The 18,290-nt window shown below is 43.7% G+C and overlaps 1 protein-coding gene and 1 non-coding gene across 2 annotated transcripts; one reads left to right on the top strand and one right to left on the bottom strand.

Moving 5' to 3' along the window:
* Positions 1 to 357: 357 nt before the first annotated feature.
* Positions 358 to 421, top strand: LOC117702172 (U7 small nuclear RNA). Its single transcript, XR_004605980.1, has one exon. It is a non-coding gene; the product is annotated as a U7 small nuclear RNA (small nuclear RNA).
* Positions 422 to 1,665: 1,244 nt separating this feature from the next.
* On the bottom strand, positions 1,666 to 8,179 carry LOC117702168 (zinc finger protein with KRAB and SCAN domains 3-like). Its single transcript, XM_034493456.2, has 3 exons — positions 7,504 to 8,179; positions 5,628 to 5,784; positions 1,666 to 3,164 (listed from the first exon to the last, which is right to left on the bottom strand). Exons 1-3 carry the CDS (start codon positions 7,918 to 7,920, stop codon positions 2,302 to 2,304), a joined length of 1,437 nt encoding a protein of 478 aa, XP_034349347.1. The 5' UTR covers positions 7,921 to 8,179; the 3' UTR covers positions 1,666 to 2,301.
* Between the last annotated feature and the right edge of the window lie 10,111 nt (positions 8,180 to 18,290).

Genomic DNA, 18,290 nt, shown 5'->3' with positions numbered 1-18,290 from the left:
CAGAAACAAAGAGATTTGGGGAGTGGTGTTTGCAGGTCAAGATCCCACCCAGCTAAGTTTATTGTTTGTGCTTACAAAAGCAGGCAGATTTCTGAACTCATTTGCCATGGTTTTTTGTTTGTTTGGTTGGTTGGTTGGTTGGTTGGTTTGGTTTTTTTTGTTGTTGTTGTTGTTGTTTTTGTTTTTGTTTTTTAATTTACTTGCAGTCCTTTTTTAAAGAATCAAGTGGCTAAGGTCATAACATTCTGATTTCTTGGGATGATCAAAAGGGATCCTGGAGTAAATGACTGAATTGATATGTAAATAAGACTGGGCTTTGGTCTGCAGGAGAGAGCTACCCAGAGAGAACTGCTTGGAAAGAGAACACAGCTCTTTAAGAATTTTTTCTAATAGGATTTCTGATTTTGGTCAGAAAACCCCCAATTTTTTTTTTCTAGTAGCTTTTCTGATTTTGGTTGGGAAAATCCAAGAATTTTTCTAGCACTAAAGCACTGTCTCTAGCAGAGAGCTGTTTCCAACAGAGTGCAGAGTCAAGAGCTATCTACAGAGCTGTCTGGGGAGCCATCTCTAGCAGAACACAAGGCTGTCAGCTTGTACTGCCCTCCCCCAATTGACTTGAGTAGTTTCTTTCACCACTCCCAAACACCCCTTCCTCAGGACCCCGACCAAGCCAAGGCTAGTCCTTTGCACTCCAACATAATGTGTTGTCTCAAACCATGAACCCAAACAAACCATTCCCTCCTTAAGCTGCTTTTCTTGGGTTTGTAGCCACAGCCATGAGGAAAGTAACCAACACGTTGAGCGTTATAGAATTAACATCATCTGTATCATTTGTTGTGCTGGCCAGTTTTATGTCAACTCAACACAAAACAGAGTTATCTGGGAAGAGGGAACCTCAACTTATAAAATGCAACCACCCGATTCACCTGCAGGGAAAGTCTATGGGCCATTTTCTTGATTGATGACTGATGTGTGAGGGCCCAAGTCACTGTGGGTGGCACCACCCCAGGCTGGTGGTCCTGAGTGTTATAAATAAAGCAGGCTGCTCCAGCCATTAGAAGCAAGCCAGTAAGCAGCACTCCTCCATAACCTCTCCTTCAGTTTTGCCTCCAGGTTCCTGCCTTGTGCTCCTGCCCAGGCTTCCCTCAGTGATGGAGTGTAACAAATGAGTTGTAAATTTAAATAAACACCCACCCACCCCAGGTTGCTTTTTGCCATAGTGTTTTTCACAATAGAAATCCTATCTAGATATTTTGTCTTGTGAAAATACTATTTCTTTTCATTTACCTAACTGAAAACTTTTGCAGTTAAAAAGAAAAAAAAAAAAAAAAAAAAAAAAAAAAAAAAAAAAAAAAAAAAAAAAAACCTCTAATGGAGTTGTTTTTTAGTTTTGGTTGTTTTGGGGGGGGGGGGGGGGACAGGAATGTCTCCCTACATCTTCAGAAGTTGCTTGAGATATTTTTACCATACTCTCTATTCTCATAAATATATATGGAATCTCCTACTTGAACTCTGTAACATTGTGTACTTAGTATGAAAAACTGTAGGGCTGACTCAGACTCTAGAACCTTAGCCAATTAGATGCAAACACAAATGGTCCAAGTTAGAACTTCTTCAGAAATCTAGACACAGATTTTCAGTTTTGAAAGACATTTCATCAGCCCCTGTGGTAAATAAATGTTTATTAGCACCTATACACAAGGCACAACAGGGGAGCTAAAACCTCAGAAATCTGACTAAACATAAAAGATTCAGGTTGATGAACAAATAGTCAAGAAAGTACACTCCAAAATCTGGAATCATCCCCTCAGGAGAAAAATTTGCTAGCCGAGGGTGCCTGTTCTGAAGTCCCTGTAAATTCAAAGAGTGGGACCACTTCAGCATTATCTCATGCAGAGAACAGCCCCTGTCCTCTGTTAGTAAGTCTTGTGCCAGTTACTTTTCTTTCTTTTTTTTTTTTTTTTTTTTTTTTTTTTTTTTTTTTTGGCTTTTTGAGACAGGGTTTCTCTGTGTAGCCCTAGCTGTCGGCTGTCCTGGAACTCACTCTGTAGACCAGGCTGGCCTCGAACTCAGAAATCCGCCTGCCTCTGCCTCCCAAGTGCTGTGATTAAAGGCGTGCACCACCACCGCCCGGCGCCAGTTACTTTTCAAACAGAAAAGACAATCCACCTCAGCCAGACTCTAACATCTAACACTGGACAGTGTGTATTGGCAATACCCTCTCTTCTGCAGTTAGTAAGGGCTCCAGGTGTCTTCAGCTCACTGGAAAGTATGCACCAACTCTAGCAGGTGTGCTACAGATCACTGTGAGACAATTCTTTTCCCCACATGGCTTCTCTGATGTTGAACAAGGTATGAAGTTCGGGTAAAGCCTTTCCCACATGCATCACACTGGAAGGGTTTCTCACCGGTGTGGATTTTTTTATGTTCAATAAGGCTTCTACTCTGAGTGAAACTTCTCTCACACTCACTGCACTGATAAGTCTCAGGAGCTTCAGCATCATCCCCCTGGCTTGCCACCCTCCTCTGATCCTCCCAGGCCTTCCGATGAAGAGGCTTTGGGGCAGTTCTATCACCATGGATCCGCTGATGCCTCAGGAGATGTGAGCTACGCCTAAAGGCTTTGCCACACAAGTTGCACTGGAATGGCTTCTCACTGGTGTGAATTTTGTGATGTTCAAGGAGGCTGCTGCTCTGAGTGAAGGTTTTTCCACAGTCATCACACTCGTAGGGCTTTTCCCCAGTGTGAGTTCTCTGGTGCTTGATGAGGTTTGAGCTGTGACTGAAGACTTTGCCACAATCTTCACATTCATATGGCTTCTCACCAGTGTGAACTCTCTGATGAATGACAAGGGCAGAGCTCCCAATAAAGGTCTTCCCACAATCTTCACATTCATAGGGTTTCAATCCAGTGTGGATTCTTTTGTGTTTACTTAGGCCTGAACTCTGAGCAAAGCTCTTCCCACATTCACGGCAATAGAACCGCCTGTTTCCCGTGGCATTCTTCTGTGCTGTCTGTAACTTGCCTTCCTGCTCACTGGCTTCTGCACCTGTAGGAATCTGGACAGTGTCTTCACCCAGGAAGCACACTGTCTGCTCAGGCTTTTGTTCCATGTATTCCTCAGTTGGAGGCAAGTCCCTGGTCTCAGGCTTCATTTCCAGACCTGAAACACAATTGTCAGCAAGTGTTAATTATGTTTTGCAAGGGAGAAAGCTTTGAGAAACCCTACAAGGAGACAAATGTTACAAAGCTCTCTGTATCCCAAGGACAAATACTTAAATGCAGGCTTAAGTGCGGGAATAAGTACGGAAAACAACAGGGATGGGGATGCTGCTGGGGAAAGAAAGCTGATGGGAAGCAGGATTAAATGGAAAAACAAGAAGTTGGGGAAAGGTGAGGACCAAGACCATGATCCACAGTGGCCAACTAGTCAACACAAAAATTCCTTAAAACCATTTAATAGAACATGAGAAGTTTAATTTTTTGTACTTTATAAGTCCTTTTCACTCTCTAGAATAGTAGGCTATAAAAATATTTTCTGTATGCCTCTTTTCTCTAGAGAGGCTTTAGGCAGAAGCCTAAAGAAAGGAGGCGCTGTGATGGGTGCTTGGTCCCTAAGAATGGGAAGGCTGACATGTTGGACAAAAGCAACACAAACAGCAAGTAAAAGTATTTCTGAAACATGTTATAGGAAACTAAGGAAGTAAGGACTCCCAGAAATTCATGTCCAGTCAGTGTTATACACTGGCCCCTGCTCTTCTTATTCCAGGCATAGCTGGTGTTCCCAGCAATCACTGACAAGGGGGTTCTACATTGGAGGTGCCATCAAAGAATTCTGGGGCTTCTGAAAAGCCCCACTACCCTCTTTGACTTGTCACTCGCCTCTAAGGTCAGGGACTATAGTCAGCATCTAAGCTCACTTCTAGACTCCCAGATTCTGCTTCCTGAAGTGTCCCTCAGCCTCCCTTCCCTGCAAGGGTACAGAAGGGAAAGGGAGCACTTATGTGAACAAGACTCTTCCTAAAGATTGAATCTGCTTCATCTCATTTAAACTGACTAGAACACTGGCAAGGTAGGAAAAAAAGTGATGGTCAGAGGGTTTTAAGAGTTAAACAACTGGTCACTAACAGGACTTCAACATGGTAATTCTGAAATCAGGTACACAGAAAACTGCTTCTATGAGTCAAATAGCTTCTAACACACAAAGGAAAAGACTTCGGGAGCAGATAGTGTTGCCAGGTTTTTCTAAAAAAAAAAAAAAAAAAAAAAAAAAAAAACCTAGGATACCAGAGCTCTCCTGCTTTTCATCTCTACAGAGAGTCTTCTGAGATGAATCTGCTCTTTCCACCGAGGTGAGAAGGTCAGCAGCCCCTAAAACAGATAATCCCACTAGGACCTCATCTCATACTCTCAAACTGAGGTACATGCAAAGGCACATGCAAACTGTTTAAAGGAGCTTTTAAATGGGGGGGGTGGGGTAAAGTGTCTTAAGACATACCTCTAACCCTCTAACCTGGCACAGTGGTGCATGCCTGTAATCCAAGCACCTGAGAGTCTAAACAATGAAGATCTCAGTTCATGTCCAGCCTGGGCTATACTGAGAGACGTTGTCTCAAAAGCAGTCAAAGGTAATAAATATGGCAGGCATTAATGTAAGGGCTGTCATATGAATATACAAATTGTAAAAACAACTACATGTATGAGAGTAAGTACTTTCGCATGATATATAAACAGTCCAGGACATGAAAAGTTAAAAAATAAGTTTCCGAACTTCCAAAGATATATGCTCTGCATCGTCAAACTCAAAGTGAGGGCTCATTGAATTAATTTTTTTAATAAAATAAAACCTGGGTCTTGGGTGAGAAACAAATCAGGAGAAAAAAATAAAGAAAATTATTACCATACCAAACACTGATGACTTCAAGCAAGAAATGAAAGACTGAATCAATATGAAAATTCAGGTTATATAATCGTCACATTAATACCCCAAATTAACAAGCTATATCGTTCTTCTTCACCTGTAAGTCTTTGAGGGCAGAAGCCTTATGTCTTTCACTGAGAGTATACTTTATTATAATTTAAGACGGCAAAATAAGGGTTTAGTGGTGGCTTGGTGGCAGTGTGCTTGCCTAACATGGATAAAGCCATCAGCGGGACCCTAACGTTGCCCAAAACAAACAAATAAACAAAACACCTAAACTAACATTATTATAAAACAAAAAACCAAAACAAACAAACAAAAAAATCAACAAAGGGCCTGAGCAAAGCGATGGGTTAGAAGGGGTCTGAGAACACAGAGAATCCTCTAAGGTAGCCAGAGAACAGAAAGGGCCTCTTAAGTGAACCCCAAATGAAGATTGCTGCTGCTAGGAAATGAAGAGAAATTCTCAGTCTGGTGTAAAATTAGAAAGACGGTAGAGAACTGTAGAGAAAAATACTGTGTTAGCCACCACTCTATTGCTGTTCTATTGCTCTCTTAGCATGTGCAAGGACCTGAACCGCATCTCTCTCTTCTTCCCTCCTTCCCTCCTTTCCTCCCTCCCTCCCTCTCTCCATTCCTCCCTCGCCCCTCACCCCCTCTCTCACACACACATAGAAACATACTCACTCACAAACATATGCTCACCTCTGGCTTGTAAGGGTGAACACTCCAAAAATTCCTGAGATTCATGCTTGAAGAGAGACTTCATTGCCTGGGAGTGGCTACTTTGTGAGTCCTGGGATGGTGTCACCAATGCCACCTTACAGCAGAGAAGTTCTTGACTCCATTCCCCAGTTGGGACCTAAAAGCCATTCATTTACTTTTATTTAGTCAATCACACATTCCCATCGCCCTTTGACCGAGGACTCTATATTATCAGGCACTGATTCTAAGAGCTTCATGAAAATATTAACCCATGGAAATTCAGAGAACCCCGTGAACTTTGGAACTGTTTGGAATTTTGTAACTGGAAACTGAGGCCCAGTTTAAGCAGCTTGTCCTTGTCATGTAGCTCATAAGAAATAATACTACAATGGGAGCTCGGGCAGATCAGCTGGGGAGCCTGGGGATTAACCATGACTTTGCTTCCTTTTTCTGTCCCTCTATCATTATGAAGCTAATGGGAAAATCTATAAAAATGTCAACATTTCTCTAAAACATAAGCTTAATAATTTCCACCTAACAGGATTTTTAAAAACTAACAAATCCAACTGCAGTATGTGAAATCAAGTAACAGCGAACATGACAGTGTATCCGCCTTAAAGTCTAGCTCCCTCGCAGACACTGATAGTAAATCGATGCTCAGAGTTTCCTGTTACAGAGCTCAGGACAAAAACTCCAAGTCTGGAACCTTGGTGCCCTGGTCACTGGCTAGAAAGCTCTAGCCATGTATCCTCTGACACAAGGACATTGGGAACTGCAAAAAAGAAATCCCCTAAAACAGGCAAAATGTGTTTACAGATGACAGTTCGTGTCGCCCTCAACCATAGACAGAGATGTTTTTCTATGCAGTAAACGGCAGTTAATTCAGAGATTCATAACTGGTCAAAGAGCTGAGAATAAGTGACTGTCAGGTGTTCATCCTCAAATAAGAAATCTACACCAACCCCTGGCTCCCAGGGCTCAGCGAGCCTCATGGAAGACGGCGCAGGAAACCATAAGAACTGGGGGATAGAGATGTGCAATGCAAAAAGCTGCCTTCTGGGAAAGACATGGCTACTGACTGACGAACTCGCTGCCACTCGTTACCGCACAGATCGAGACAACACGATTATTCAATGGTTCAGCAAGTGGCACTCATGGAACTTAATAGGTTAATAGGTTAAAAGGGGGCGGGGCGTATGAAGGGGAGAAGGGGACATGTGGTGGCCGGGAGAAATTGGAGCTGGGTTGTTGATGAATATGATGGAGACGAATTGTTGATATGTATGAAATTTCAAAAAGGGTTTTGTTTTGCTTTGTTTTAGGTCAGAAGATGGAAGTCAAAACAACTCTGCTTTGTACCAAACTCTGAAACAACATAAACAAGAATTTAGATAGAAAAAAAAAAAAAAAACTCTTAGATTTTAGGCTCTACCAAAACCCTAGAATTCCTCTCCACTGTCAATGAGAGAACTATAAGGGGGGGGGGGGGCATAAACACCACAGTACTCCCAGCAAGCCACTGAAGATGTTACATGTGACAAGCCAAGAAAACACCTACAAAGTCGTTTGTGCCTATTGCCACTGTGCTCAAACCTATCCTAGTGTCTTACTCAACACACGAGTAAGAAGTACATATATAACCTTTCTTCACTCTGCTCGACACATTCTACCCCAGCTTCACTGGGTCTGAGTTCTCCCACAATCCTTTTCTTCTCCTTTATGCGATTAACTACTCTGTGGGGCTCAAGTCAATTTGCTGGTTGCCTTGGGGTCGAGCACAGACTGGGACTTTGCGGGTTCTGAGCAATGCCTCCCTTGGATCTTGCTTGAGGTTTCTGAAAGGCACAGGGCATGGGTCTAAACCTGTTCCTTCTACCTGTGGAGGTGTCTCATCCAGCTGCCTGTCCAAGTACTCCAGCAGTGCCACCACTTCCTCCCCGCTGTCGGGATGCTGCTCGCGCACCCAGGCCTGCAGCTCCCCTGGCAGGATGGTCAGGAACTGCTCCAGCACCAGCAGCTCCAGGATCTGCTCCTTGCTGTGCATGTCTGGCCGCAGCCACTGTCTGCAGAGCTCGCGGAGCCGGCTCAGCGCCTGGCGGGGCCCGGCTGCCTCTGGGTAGCGGAAAGCACGGAAGCGCTGGCGGGATCGGTCAGGCCCAGGACTGCCCAGCCAACTGGCCTCCTCTGCTAAGGGGGAGGCCTCTTCCTGTTCCACTTTCACCACTAGAAGCCCAGTCCCCTCTTCTGCAGATCGAGCGTTTAGGGCTGCCCACGCTCCGGGTTCTCTAGCCATTCTGTGCCAACTGGAGGCTCACGCTTAGCTGCAAGCTTGATCTGCAGAAGATTCTCGCAGGACGGGAATTCAGAATGAATCTGTCTCCTCCCTTCCCTCGTGTTCTGGGACACCCAAAGGCACAGCTGGAGAGGTGTCACCTACAATCCTGGCCTTTCCGGAGTTCTCTTCTGCACTCCACCCTAAACCCACAATAAATATTCTCAAGGGATGCTCCGGGGCAAATAAACTAAGTCCAGACTCTGGTGGAACACAGGAAGCATTGTGGTAACCCAAGCCACTTCCTGTGCCCTCTAGGATGCTCTTCTCTGTGGTTCTTTCCAAATTAACCCATTATTGCTGGGGAAAGGATAGTAGACCTTGAGCTACACAGGAGTATATGTTTAAGCACAGGAAGTAAGTTACCCGGGGTCTTTGGTTCTTTCTGATGTAAAGCTTGCCTTCATAGTTGTCACAATGCTGACACGAAAATTCTTTTGGCAAGTAGACTTTGCAGAATGGGAAATGCAGATAGGAAAAGGTAAGAAAATTGATACATCTTAGAAACCATGAAAGAAGCAAGACATTCACTTGTCTGCAGGAGCCTGTCTGTCCCTGGTCCTGCTCTCTTCCTGCTGCTCCCCTTTCTCCCTCTCCAGGCCAAACTACTTGAAAGAAAAATCTTCCAGACCCGGACTCTAGACCCTTCTTCTCACCACTTCTTAAGATTCTATAGGCAGTAAAGACCCAGTATAGCCACTACTACAGCACCTAACAAAATAACTGGAGATTCCCAGCTCTTCCACAAAAAAGTTTATGCATTGCAAGCATCCAAGCTGCCTCTATGCACCTCCAGAAACTTTCTAGTCCTCAGCCTCAGGGACAACTCATTCCAGCTTCATTTCTGCCTGTTTCTCCACAGCTCTGGCTGACAGAGGTTAGATGAAGGCACTCCCAAACCTGAGAAAGGTGAATTGCCATCGAGTAAAAGAAACCCAATAGACATATCTGTCAGGTACCATGACAAACTTTACTTCAACCATGACTAGAGCCAAACAATTGTTGTGGTCTGTAAGGTGGTACTAGCTTCCTCCATCTTATATTCTTGCTGAGGCTGTTTCCAGGTTTAACTGGAATCTGATCTTGTGGTATCCCATGGAAAACTATACTAGGAACTGAAGATCAGAATGTCCTAGTTAAGTTACCTAAGCTTTGTTGAAATTGCTTATTTGTGCAGGAAAGTCCTCCAACTAAGCCTTTATCTTAACTGCCTGTTTGTGTGGAATCTCTCTGCAGCTGGCTAACTGCTTGTCTTAATTTCTCTTAAAATTTGCTTGCTTTGAACTGCTTGCTCTGTGAAGTCTCCACTATAGCTACTGAGGGAGATGCCTTGATGAAGTCTCTGCACTCAAAAACCCCATGTTCTGGATACTGGGGGCCACACTTAGATGCACCCCAACACTTGGGTGTGGTCCAGTTGTCTGGAATAAAGACTTTGTATGTACACTATGTCTGAGTGATCAACTCTTGTAACCTTCCCATAACACTGTAAAAAGATACACCTGAGACATTGGGGAAAACTAGAACTCAGTAATACTAAGCAATTATTGGGAACTTAATTGTTAGAGTGGTACTATCATTTCTATAAGATTTATTTTTATTAATGTGTTTGTGTAAATGCCATATGTGTGCTACTGCTGCAGAAACCAGACAAGAATGTCAGGTCCCCTGGACCCAGAGCTGCAGGCAGTTGTGACTTGAACTCGGGTCCTGTCATAACTAGGGTGTCTATTACTGTGATAAACACCATGACCAAAAGCAACTTGGGAAGGATAGAGGTTATTTGGCTTACAAGATCCAGTCACAGACCATTATGATGTCACGGCAGGAACTGAAGCAGAATCCTTAGAGGAATGTTGCTTACTGGCTGTTCTCCTAGTTTATTTGGATGGCTTTCATGTGTGTCCCAGAACTGCCTGTCCAGAGATGGTGACATCCACAGTGGGGGTTCTTTCACATCAATCATCAGTCAAGAAAATACCACACAGACTCGTCTACAAGCCAATCTAACGGGGGCATATTTTCAACTGAGCTTTACTCTTCTTAGATGACTCTAGTTTTGTCAAGTTGTCAAAAAAAGAAAGAAAGAAAGAAAGAAAGAAAGAAAGAAAGAAAGAGAGAAAAACTAACAAACACAAGTCCTCCATAAGAACAGCAAATGCTCTTAACTCCTGAGACACTTCTCCTGTCTCCCTGTCAGTTTTTGAACTTATTCAGTAGAACTTTACATTGAAATTCTTGTACAGATGGATGAGCCCATACAATGTCTGAGATTTGCTAAAGCGAACTTAAGGGAAAAAAGAAGGAAACAAATAAAACAACGCAAACATGGTAATTGCTGAAGCTGGGTGAGAGGCACATGAGGATCCATTGTAATGCTCTTTGTGCAGTTACATAAAAAAAAAAAAAAAAACATTTCCATAGCAATTTCCTTTTAACTTAAGCAAAATCCTACCTTATTTCATTGGTGAGTAATTCAGTCTAAAAACTACTAAGTAGGGCTAGAAAGAGATGGGAAAGAAAATGGCAGTTCAGCCCGGAGTAAAGCCCCATTCTGGTTTAAGCTCTTATGATAGTTTTTAATCTTGTCAATTTGAATGGGTTCAGAAAAACTTAAGAGATTAATAAAATATACATGCTCTATACTGTGGTCAGAAAGGCTGTAACCCCAGAAACTGAATACTGTCTTGATGGATTCATTATAGGATGATATAACCAGGGTGAAGAAGAAGAGGCAGAGCCTAACTGGAGGAAGTAGGTCTTTGATGCTTTGCCCTTAGGGTCTATGGCTTTCTCTGTATCCTTCATGTATTCTCTTTCTTTGCTTCCTAGTAATCTAAACCTTATTTCATTGGTGAGTAATTCAGATAGAGCGCCTGCCTCCTCTGCCAGCCACCATTCCTTTCCTGCTACAATGAACTGAAATCCACCTAAAACCATGAGCCAAAATAAATCTTTCCTTCCAAGCTGTTTCTATCAGGGATATTGTCACAGTGTCACACAATTCACTAATCTACACGAGGTATTAGTTACTTTCTCATAGCTATGATAAATACCTGGCAAGAAGCAACTTAAGAAAGACACATCTAGACTCTCAGTTTGAAGGTAGCATCCATCATGGCAGGAACAAGGCAGCAGAAGCAACATGAAGTTACTAGGTCCTGTCTACATCCTAGCATATCAGAAAGCAGGGAAAGAGGAACTGTGGTGTCTATCTGCCTCTCTTTTTCTTTAGTCTGTGTGACAGGGCCACCACCCCCAATCACTGTGCTGCTTCTCTCCTCAGCCAGTCCTCTCTGGAGATGCTAGCACAGACACATCCAAAGGTGTCCTGGTTAGTACCACGAGTTATTTATTCATTTGGGAGGTAGGTGTGTATGCACACCCTTGAGTGTGTGTTCTTGACTGTGGATTTCAGACCCTGTGACACGCCGAGCTCCCGACCAGTGGGAAGAAAGACACGCACAACAGTTCCTTCCAACAGCAATTTACTCAGGCCTTGAAAGAAATGGGTGAGCCCCGGGGCGATCTGATGGCTCCCTCCTCCTCCTAGGGTGAGCCTTATATCCCTGAAATGACGTCCCAGCACGCCACATCACGCCACTGCAAGCCATAGGCTCGGGCCCAGAAACGTCAGGTCAGGTGATTGCTAAGTCCTCCCATCTCTCCGCCCAGCCAGGAGTTGTACAGCTCTGGCACGCATCCGGCAGGCGCCATCTTTAGGGCGCACGGTATCGGTGTGGCTCTCCACAGTTCCCCCTTTTTTATTTTGTTGCAGACACAGTACGATCAAGCAAGACTCTTCATTAGGAGTCCAGCGATCAAGAACTGGCAAGCAAAAAATAAGTACCACACTCTCCTGGGTGCAATGGGTTAAACCCTCCAGTGTGCAAGAGCTGTGGCACCAAATGTATCGGAACACCCTTCCCTGTGCAATGGACCTCAAAAGTCCTAAGGGTGCAAGGGCTGTTCTGGCAAATACTGGGAATGTTTAAAGCTTAACACCGGCCAACCACACCTGTGGTGACACTCCTTCATCAAGGGCATTGAGAGCTCGGACTACCAAGGCCATATCCCTGCGTCTGGCTCTCACCATACGGCATATGCAGAGCAGACACAACGCACTGGTTGCCATTAGGACAAAAGCCAGCACCCCTATTCTCGCCCATTCCTTCAAATGATAAACTGCTTGAAGGATCCACGAGGATAGTCCGGATGCCAGTGACATATCAACTCGGGTAGAATTAATGATGGTCTTGCATCAGGGAGTCAAACCCTTGGGACCAATTGCATGCTGGCTGTTGAGACAGAGCTTTAGACAAGTTAGCTGCTCGAGAGATATTATCATAAGGGATTGAAGTAACACACAAACCACTCAGTTTCCTGCACTAAATCAACTCTTTGATTCCAAAGCTTGAGCCACAGTAGATGAGCAACAATGGAATTTTAAAAAAAGTGAAAGAGAAAGGTTGGATTGAAAATTAAAATGTTTAAAACATCACCTCAAAATAGATGCTCAAAATAATGCCCTCATAAGCCTTTTGAAAATGTTCAGATGTTTCATAAAAAATAATGGTGACTTTATTACAGCAGTGCTCATTAGCACCACTGCTGTTAAAGGCCTACCAAGTTTCCATCAAAGACACCTATTTCTGAAGAGCTCACCACAGAAGATCACATTGGCTTAACCAGTTCAGTAGTGCACAAAAAGGCAGTCTTATCATAGGTTGCTGGTGCTTTTTTTTTTTTTTCCTTGTACTACATTATTAAAAATTTCTCATTGCATCTTCAAAATCCAACTGCTATAAAAGAAATCAAATCACCTCATGACTTAGAACAAAGTAGAGACATCTGCAGCTATCATGAAATTGCCACTTTTAATAGGAAAATATGATTCTTGATACAGAATCAAGTTATTTTCAATTTCCTTTGCTTTTATAAGAGGAACATTATAAGCTGTACTAGAGTATGTTAGTAACTCCAGTAATTCTCAAAGAATAGTTACATTTCTTCAAAATCTATTCAGAAAACTATGTCCCTGCACCTTTAAAAATTTACCTTTTTAAATGAGCTGAAAACTAAACTATACAGATACTTCAGGGGTATTCACTCTCTACTCAAACTTTTCAGAAAAACTGTTTCTAAAAATTAACAATGCAACTAGGCTTTCAGAGGACATGGTAGATCAAATCAACATGTTTTCACGTTGACTTGTTTTATAGGTCTTCTGAAATCCCTGCCCCTTTTTTCAACCCAAACTTCCTGATATAAATTCTTCTAAGTGTTTAAATATGTGCCATCTTAAAAGGAGGAAAGTTGACATTATTGTAAATGCACTTCTTTTTTCCTGTGACACAATTAAAACCCAGTGTTATGTAAATTGGACTTAAAATAATCCCTGGTCTGAATTAGACTTTAAATCATACTATATTTGGTATGCTGCCTGTGTCAAGATTCTCTCTCTCCCTCTCTCTCTCTTTCTCTCTCTCTCACCAAGACACACACACATACACAGACACACATACACAGAGCTGCCGAGCAGAAATACACATACACCAAAGTTTCCATACTCGTCCCAAAACCGGGAACTTATACTTTCACTTTCCCTTTCTCTTACTGCTGCCGCTTCACTGCGAACCTTAATCGTCTCCTTCCGAGAGCTTGAAAAAGGAATTGGACCACACTTACCGGTCACTTACCAAGTGCTTGCCCTGATTGCTTGAAGGTTCTGGAACTCTATCCTCGAACCCGCTCTTTAACGAGACAGGTTCCCCGTACGGGCCACCAATTGTGACGCGCCGAGCTCCCGACCAGCGGGAAGAAAGACACGCACAACAGTTCCTTCCAACAGCAATTTACTCAGGCCTTGAAAGAAATGGGTGAGCCCCGGGGCGATCTGATGGCTCCCTCCTCCTCCTAGGGTGAGCCTTATATCCCTGAAATGACGTCCCAGCACGCCACATCACGCCACTGCAAGCCATAGGCTCAGGCCCAGAAATGTCAGGTCAGGCGATTGCTAAGTCCTCCCATCTCTCCGCCCAGCCAGGAGTTGTACAGCTCTGGCACGCATCGGCAGGCGCCATCTTTAGGGCGCACGGTATCGGTGTGGCTCTCCACAAGACCCCATTGCTCTGAAGCTCACCAAAGTAGGCTAGACTGACTGGCCAGTGAGCCTCAAGGATTAGCCTATCTCCACCTCTCCAACATTGGGACTACAAGAATTTTTACACCAGTCTGTGGGGAAGTATACCATGAAAGATACCCTGGTCCTCGAATGAGCTAAGGCTGGCAGCTCTGGAGACCCTGAAGGGACAGGAGATGCTTCCCCCTCCTGGGCACCGAGCCCCTGTCACTCGCTGAAGGCCCCATAGATTTGTGGTCATCAGTCACTTAAGGGCAACACCCCAAGCCCCTCCACATGCAGATGAGGAAAAGGATGTGACTTGTGGTCACATAGACTCAAGACAAAGATCGCCATTCTAATGAGGTGCCTAGAGTCCTGGAGGGCTTAGCCAATAAGCTTTCCTTCCCAGGCATTCCTCCCTGCAAAAGGTATTTAATCTCAGGCCCACCCTGAGAACTGGGGTATGGTTTTACCCATCCACTTTCCACCATGGCAATAAATGATTTGGAACCACAAACTGTCTCTCATCGGGATATGCTGTGGGGAGCCATGAAGATGGCCTTTGCCTACTGAACTATTGTCTAATCTCCTGTAAAAGGCCTCTCTGCACTCCTAGCCACAACTGACACCAAACCCAAGTCTGCTGCCATCACACCAAGGACAGTCACCATGGGACCAGCTGGAGTTTCTCCCTTTTTCCCCCTGGCTCTGGGGTAGATCCAGCCTGCAGGCCCAGATTCCATTCGCAACTCTTCTGCAACTTCCAGTGGTGCCTGGGTGTCCAAGAGTCTGGGAAATCTATGGCCCCAGCCTCTTTGCAGGCCAAGGGACCCTCCCCCCCTCAAGCCAGCTCCAGCTAACCCATGTCTCAGACTGCATTTTTCCACCCCTGAGTGGTGTCCCGGGATTTTCCTACAGCCCAGCTCACACCAGTTCTGGAGATCAAACTCAAGTCCTCATCTTTCACAGCAAGCATGTTGCTGAGTGAGCTGTGCTGACACTACACTACACACACACACACACACACACACACACACACACACACAGACTCACACCTATACCTTAATCAAACAAATTAATTACCACACCAGTAATATCATTTAAGAACTGACCCCAACTGTGGATACCGTGAAGATGTGTGGAAATTAATTCTAAGTAGGATTAATTAATCAAATAAGTAAATACACTAAAGATATTAAAACATTTTACTCTATTAGCAGTGGTAAATATTGAAAATATTCAAAATGCATCCTGTAGTACTAGATTGAGGGTTGAGATATCAGTGTAAACCAAGGTCTCAGTATCTATAGTTCCCTACAGAAATAGGCATCCAGACATGCTGCTTAGGATAACAATGAAAGTAGGAAAGCAAGTGGAGCAGGTGCCTCCATCAGATTCCTTGTATGCTAGTTTGGGAAGGCACATTCTTGATTAATGATCGATGTGGGAAAGCCTGTACCACTACAGCTAGTATCATCCTAAGGTGGTGGCCCTGGGTTGTACAAAAATGCAAGCCAAGTGAGCCATGAGGAACAAGCCAGTCAGCAGTGTCCCTCCATGGTCTCTGCTTTAGTTTCTGATTCTGGGTCCAAGTGTCTATTTTTTAAGATTTTTTTTTTTTTACCACAGCCAAGGAAGTAAACTAAGATACCAGATACATACAACATACAACACGGATAGACAGACACACACATACATATGCACACAGCACACTGAAATAGGAGTCTTCCAAAGACAAGACTTTCAGAAGCCAACATATCCAGGAATGATTAGGATCCATATTTCTCAGTCCTTCCTTATTCTTTACTCTCTTGCTCTTCCTAAACCAAGGAAACCAAGAAAAAAGGCATCCTTGAGGCTTGAGTCTGTGAGTCTGTTCATCAAAGATCCTCTTCTGAATGTGCTGTCTCTGGAGCTAGGGTAGAGCCTGCTCAGTGAGCATGTACTCTTCCTCCTGGAGACCTGACTTAGATTACCAGTACCCACATCAGGCAGCCATAACCACCTATAAATCCAGCTTTAAGGAATCCAATGCCCCTGACTTCCACAGGCATCTGCATGGAAGTATTTACACATAACTACACAAACACACACACAAAGACACGTAATTAATTTAAAAACAAAATATTTCTAAAGAAGATTCTGTGTTCTTACCCACCCCTTAGAGGAAATCATCTATTACAATGAGAATTTATTGGTTGCGTGTAATTTTAAAAATCACACTACCGCCTTTCCCGGAAGCTCAGTCCAGGCTCTGACATCTCTCGGTTCTCTTTGCAAAGTTCAGCTTAGCCCAGGACGGATCACAATTATCCCCCCCACACAGGAAAGCCAGGAGCTGCTGTCTCAGCTCCATAGATTCCCTCTTGCCTTCTCTTTTGTAGCTCCTGGCTAGCTTCGCCAAGCCACCAACTACCACCCTGGCTTCTCTCTTTCTCTACCTACTTTTGCTCTACAGATGAAAACACTTAGACAGCTTTATTTTTTAAAGCTTGCCAGATAATACAGTTGTTGGACACAGAATCTCTTGTCCTAACCTTATCAGCTAGCTTATATCAGCTAGTGGTGGAGGCCTCTGGTTCTAGCTTCCACAGCACATGGTTATATCATGCTTCTCCTTTCAAAGCCTGGCCAAAAAAAAGCTCCTTCTCTTTTCTCAAGTCTCTCTTTCTTCCTAGGACGCAGAAGTCCAATCTGTACCCTTGCCCAGCAATTTGCTCCCATCTTTTTTTTTTTTTTTTTTGAAGTTAGCTCTTTACTTTTTTCTTTTATTTTTTATTGAATATTTTACTTACATTTCAGATTTTTTTCAGACAAAAGACATTATTAGAACAGTATGCCCTGTCCCATTCCTGTTGAGATTTCATTTTATTGTTTAGAAGTCCTAGTATCAGAGGTGGCACGCTTATAATCCAAACACTTGAAAGGTAGAGGTAGGAGGGTAAGGAGTTCAAGGTCAGCCTTGGCTACCTAGTGAATCTGAAGTCAATCTGGGTTACCTGAGACTCTGTCTCAACAACAACAACAACACAGCAAAACTAGACGGCTGAAGAAATGGCTCAGCAGTTAAGAGTACTTGCTGATCTTCTGAAAAACCTGGGTTTGGCTCCCAGCACCCATATCAGTTACAACTCCCTGTAACTGCTGTTATTGGGTCTCCAACACCCTCTTCTGTATATACAAATGGTATATACTCACACAGATACATATAAATAAATAAACCCCCTTTTAAAGACACGGGCACAGTGTCAGCAAAATATTATTTCTAACGTTTTACTTACCTTATTTTAGAGTTTTTCAGATGAGCCCTGCCTGCTACATTGTAGAGCCTGCTTCCATTTTCAGATTGCGGAACTATTATCTTACATGAAAGTTTGCTGTTTTATTTATTTATTTATTTATTTATTTATTTATTTATTTATTGGTTTTTCGAGACAGGGTTTCTCTGTGTAGCCCTGGCTGTCCTGGAACTCACTCTGTAGACCAGGCTGGCCTTGAACTCAAGTTTGCTGTTTTAAATTATGGATGTAAAGTGCCTTCAGAAGGTAATTGCAAGTGACTGACTGTGGCAGAAATTTCCCTGTCCAATCTATTTGCAGTGGGAGGCCTGTGATTGAACAGGGAAAAGAGAAGCAGAGCTAGGAGTTGGGAAGAGAGAGAAACGCAGGGAAGGAGAGGAGAGGGGAAGATTGAAGCTGATGTTAATGAGTGTGGCTTTAACCAACCTTTGACACAGATGATATGAAAAGGTTAAGATATTTGGGTTAATTTGTCTAATCTGTGTTGGCATCTTACCATTATCAATTGGCCTTGAAATTATTGTGTGGGCATCTTGAGATTTGAGAAATTGCTGATATACAAATCTGATTGGTTAACTACAAGCATTTAGAGTTTTGATCTGTCCGGTTATTAGCTATTGTGATATCTAACCTCAAGGATGGCGGTTATTGCATGGGGCTAGCCTAGTGCCGTGTAGGTGACGGGGTTGGCGGCATAGGGACGAGGCCAAGAGCTATGGAGGCCAAGAGTGGTGGAGGCAGCAGCCATGCCAACATCTCAGGAGCCACGGCCAGTGCCACAGAGACCGCCTACATGTGAAGAGCTTAGTGTGGGAACAGGCCGCCAGAGCTGGGAACAAGCAGTCGTCTTTTCTAATACCTCCCACTACAACTGATTTCTGAAGAAATGTCCTGAAAGAGAAACCTTG

The sequence above is a fragment of the Arvicanthis niloticus genome, unplaced genomic scaffold, assembly GCF_011762505.2.
Source record: "Arvicanthis niloticus isolate mArvNil1 unplaced genomic scaffold, mArvNil1.pat.X pat_scaffold_530_arrow_ctg1, whole genome shotgun sequence".
Lineage (NCBI taxonomy): Eukaryota > Metazoa > Chordata > Mammalia > Rodentia > Muridae > Arvicanthis > Arvicanthis niloticus.
Note: the sequence above shows the minus strand (reverse complement) of the source record. Positions and strands in the feature narration are given on the sequence as shown.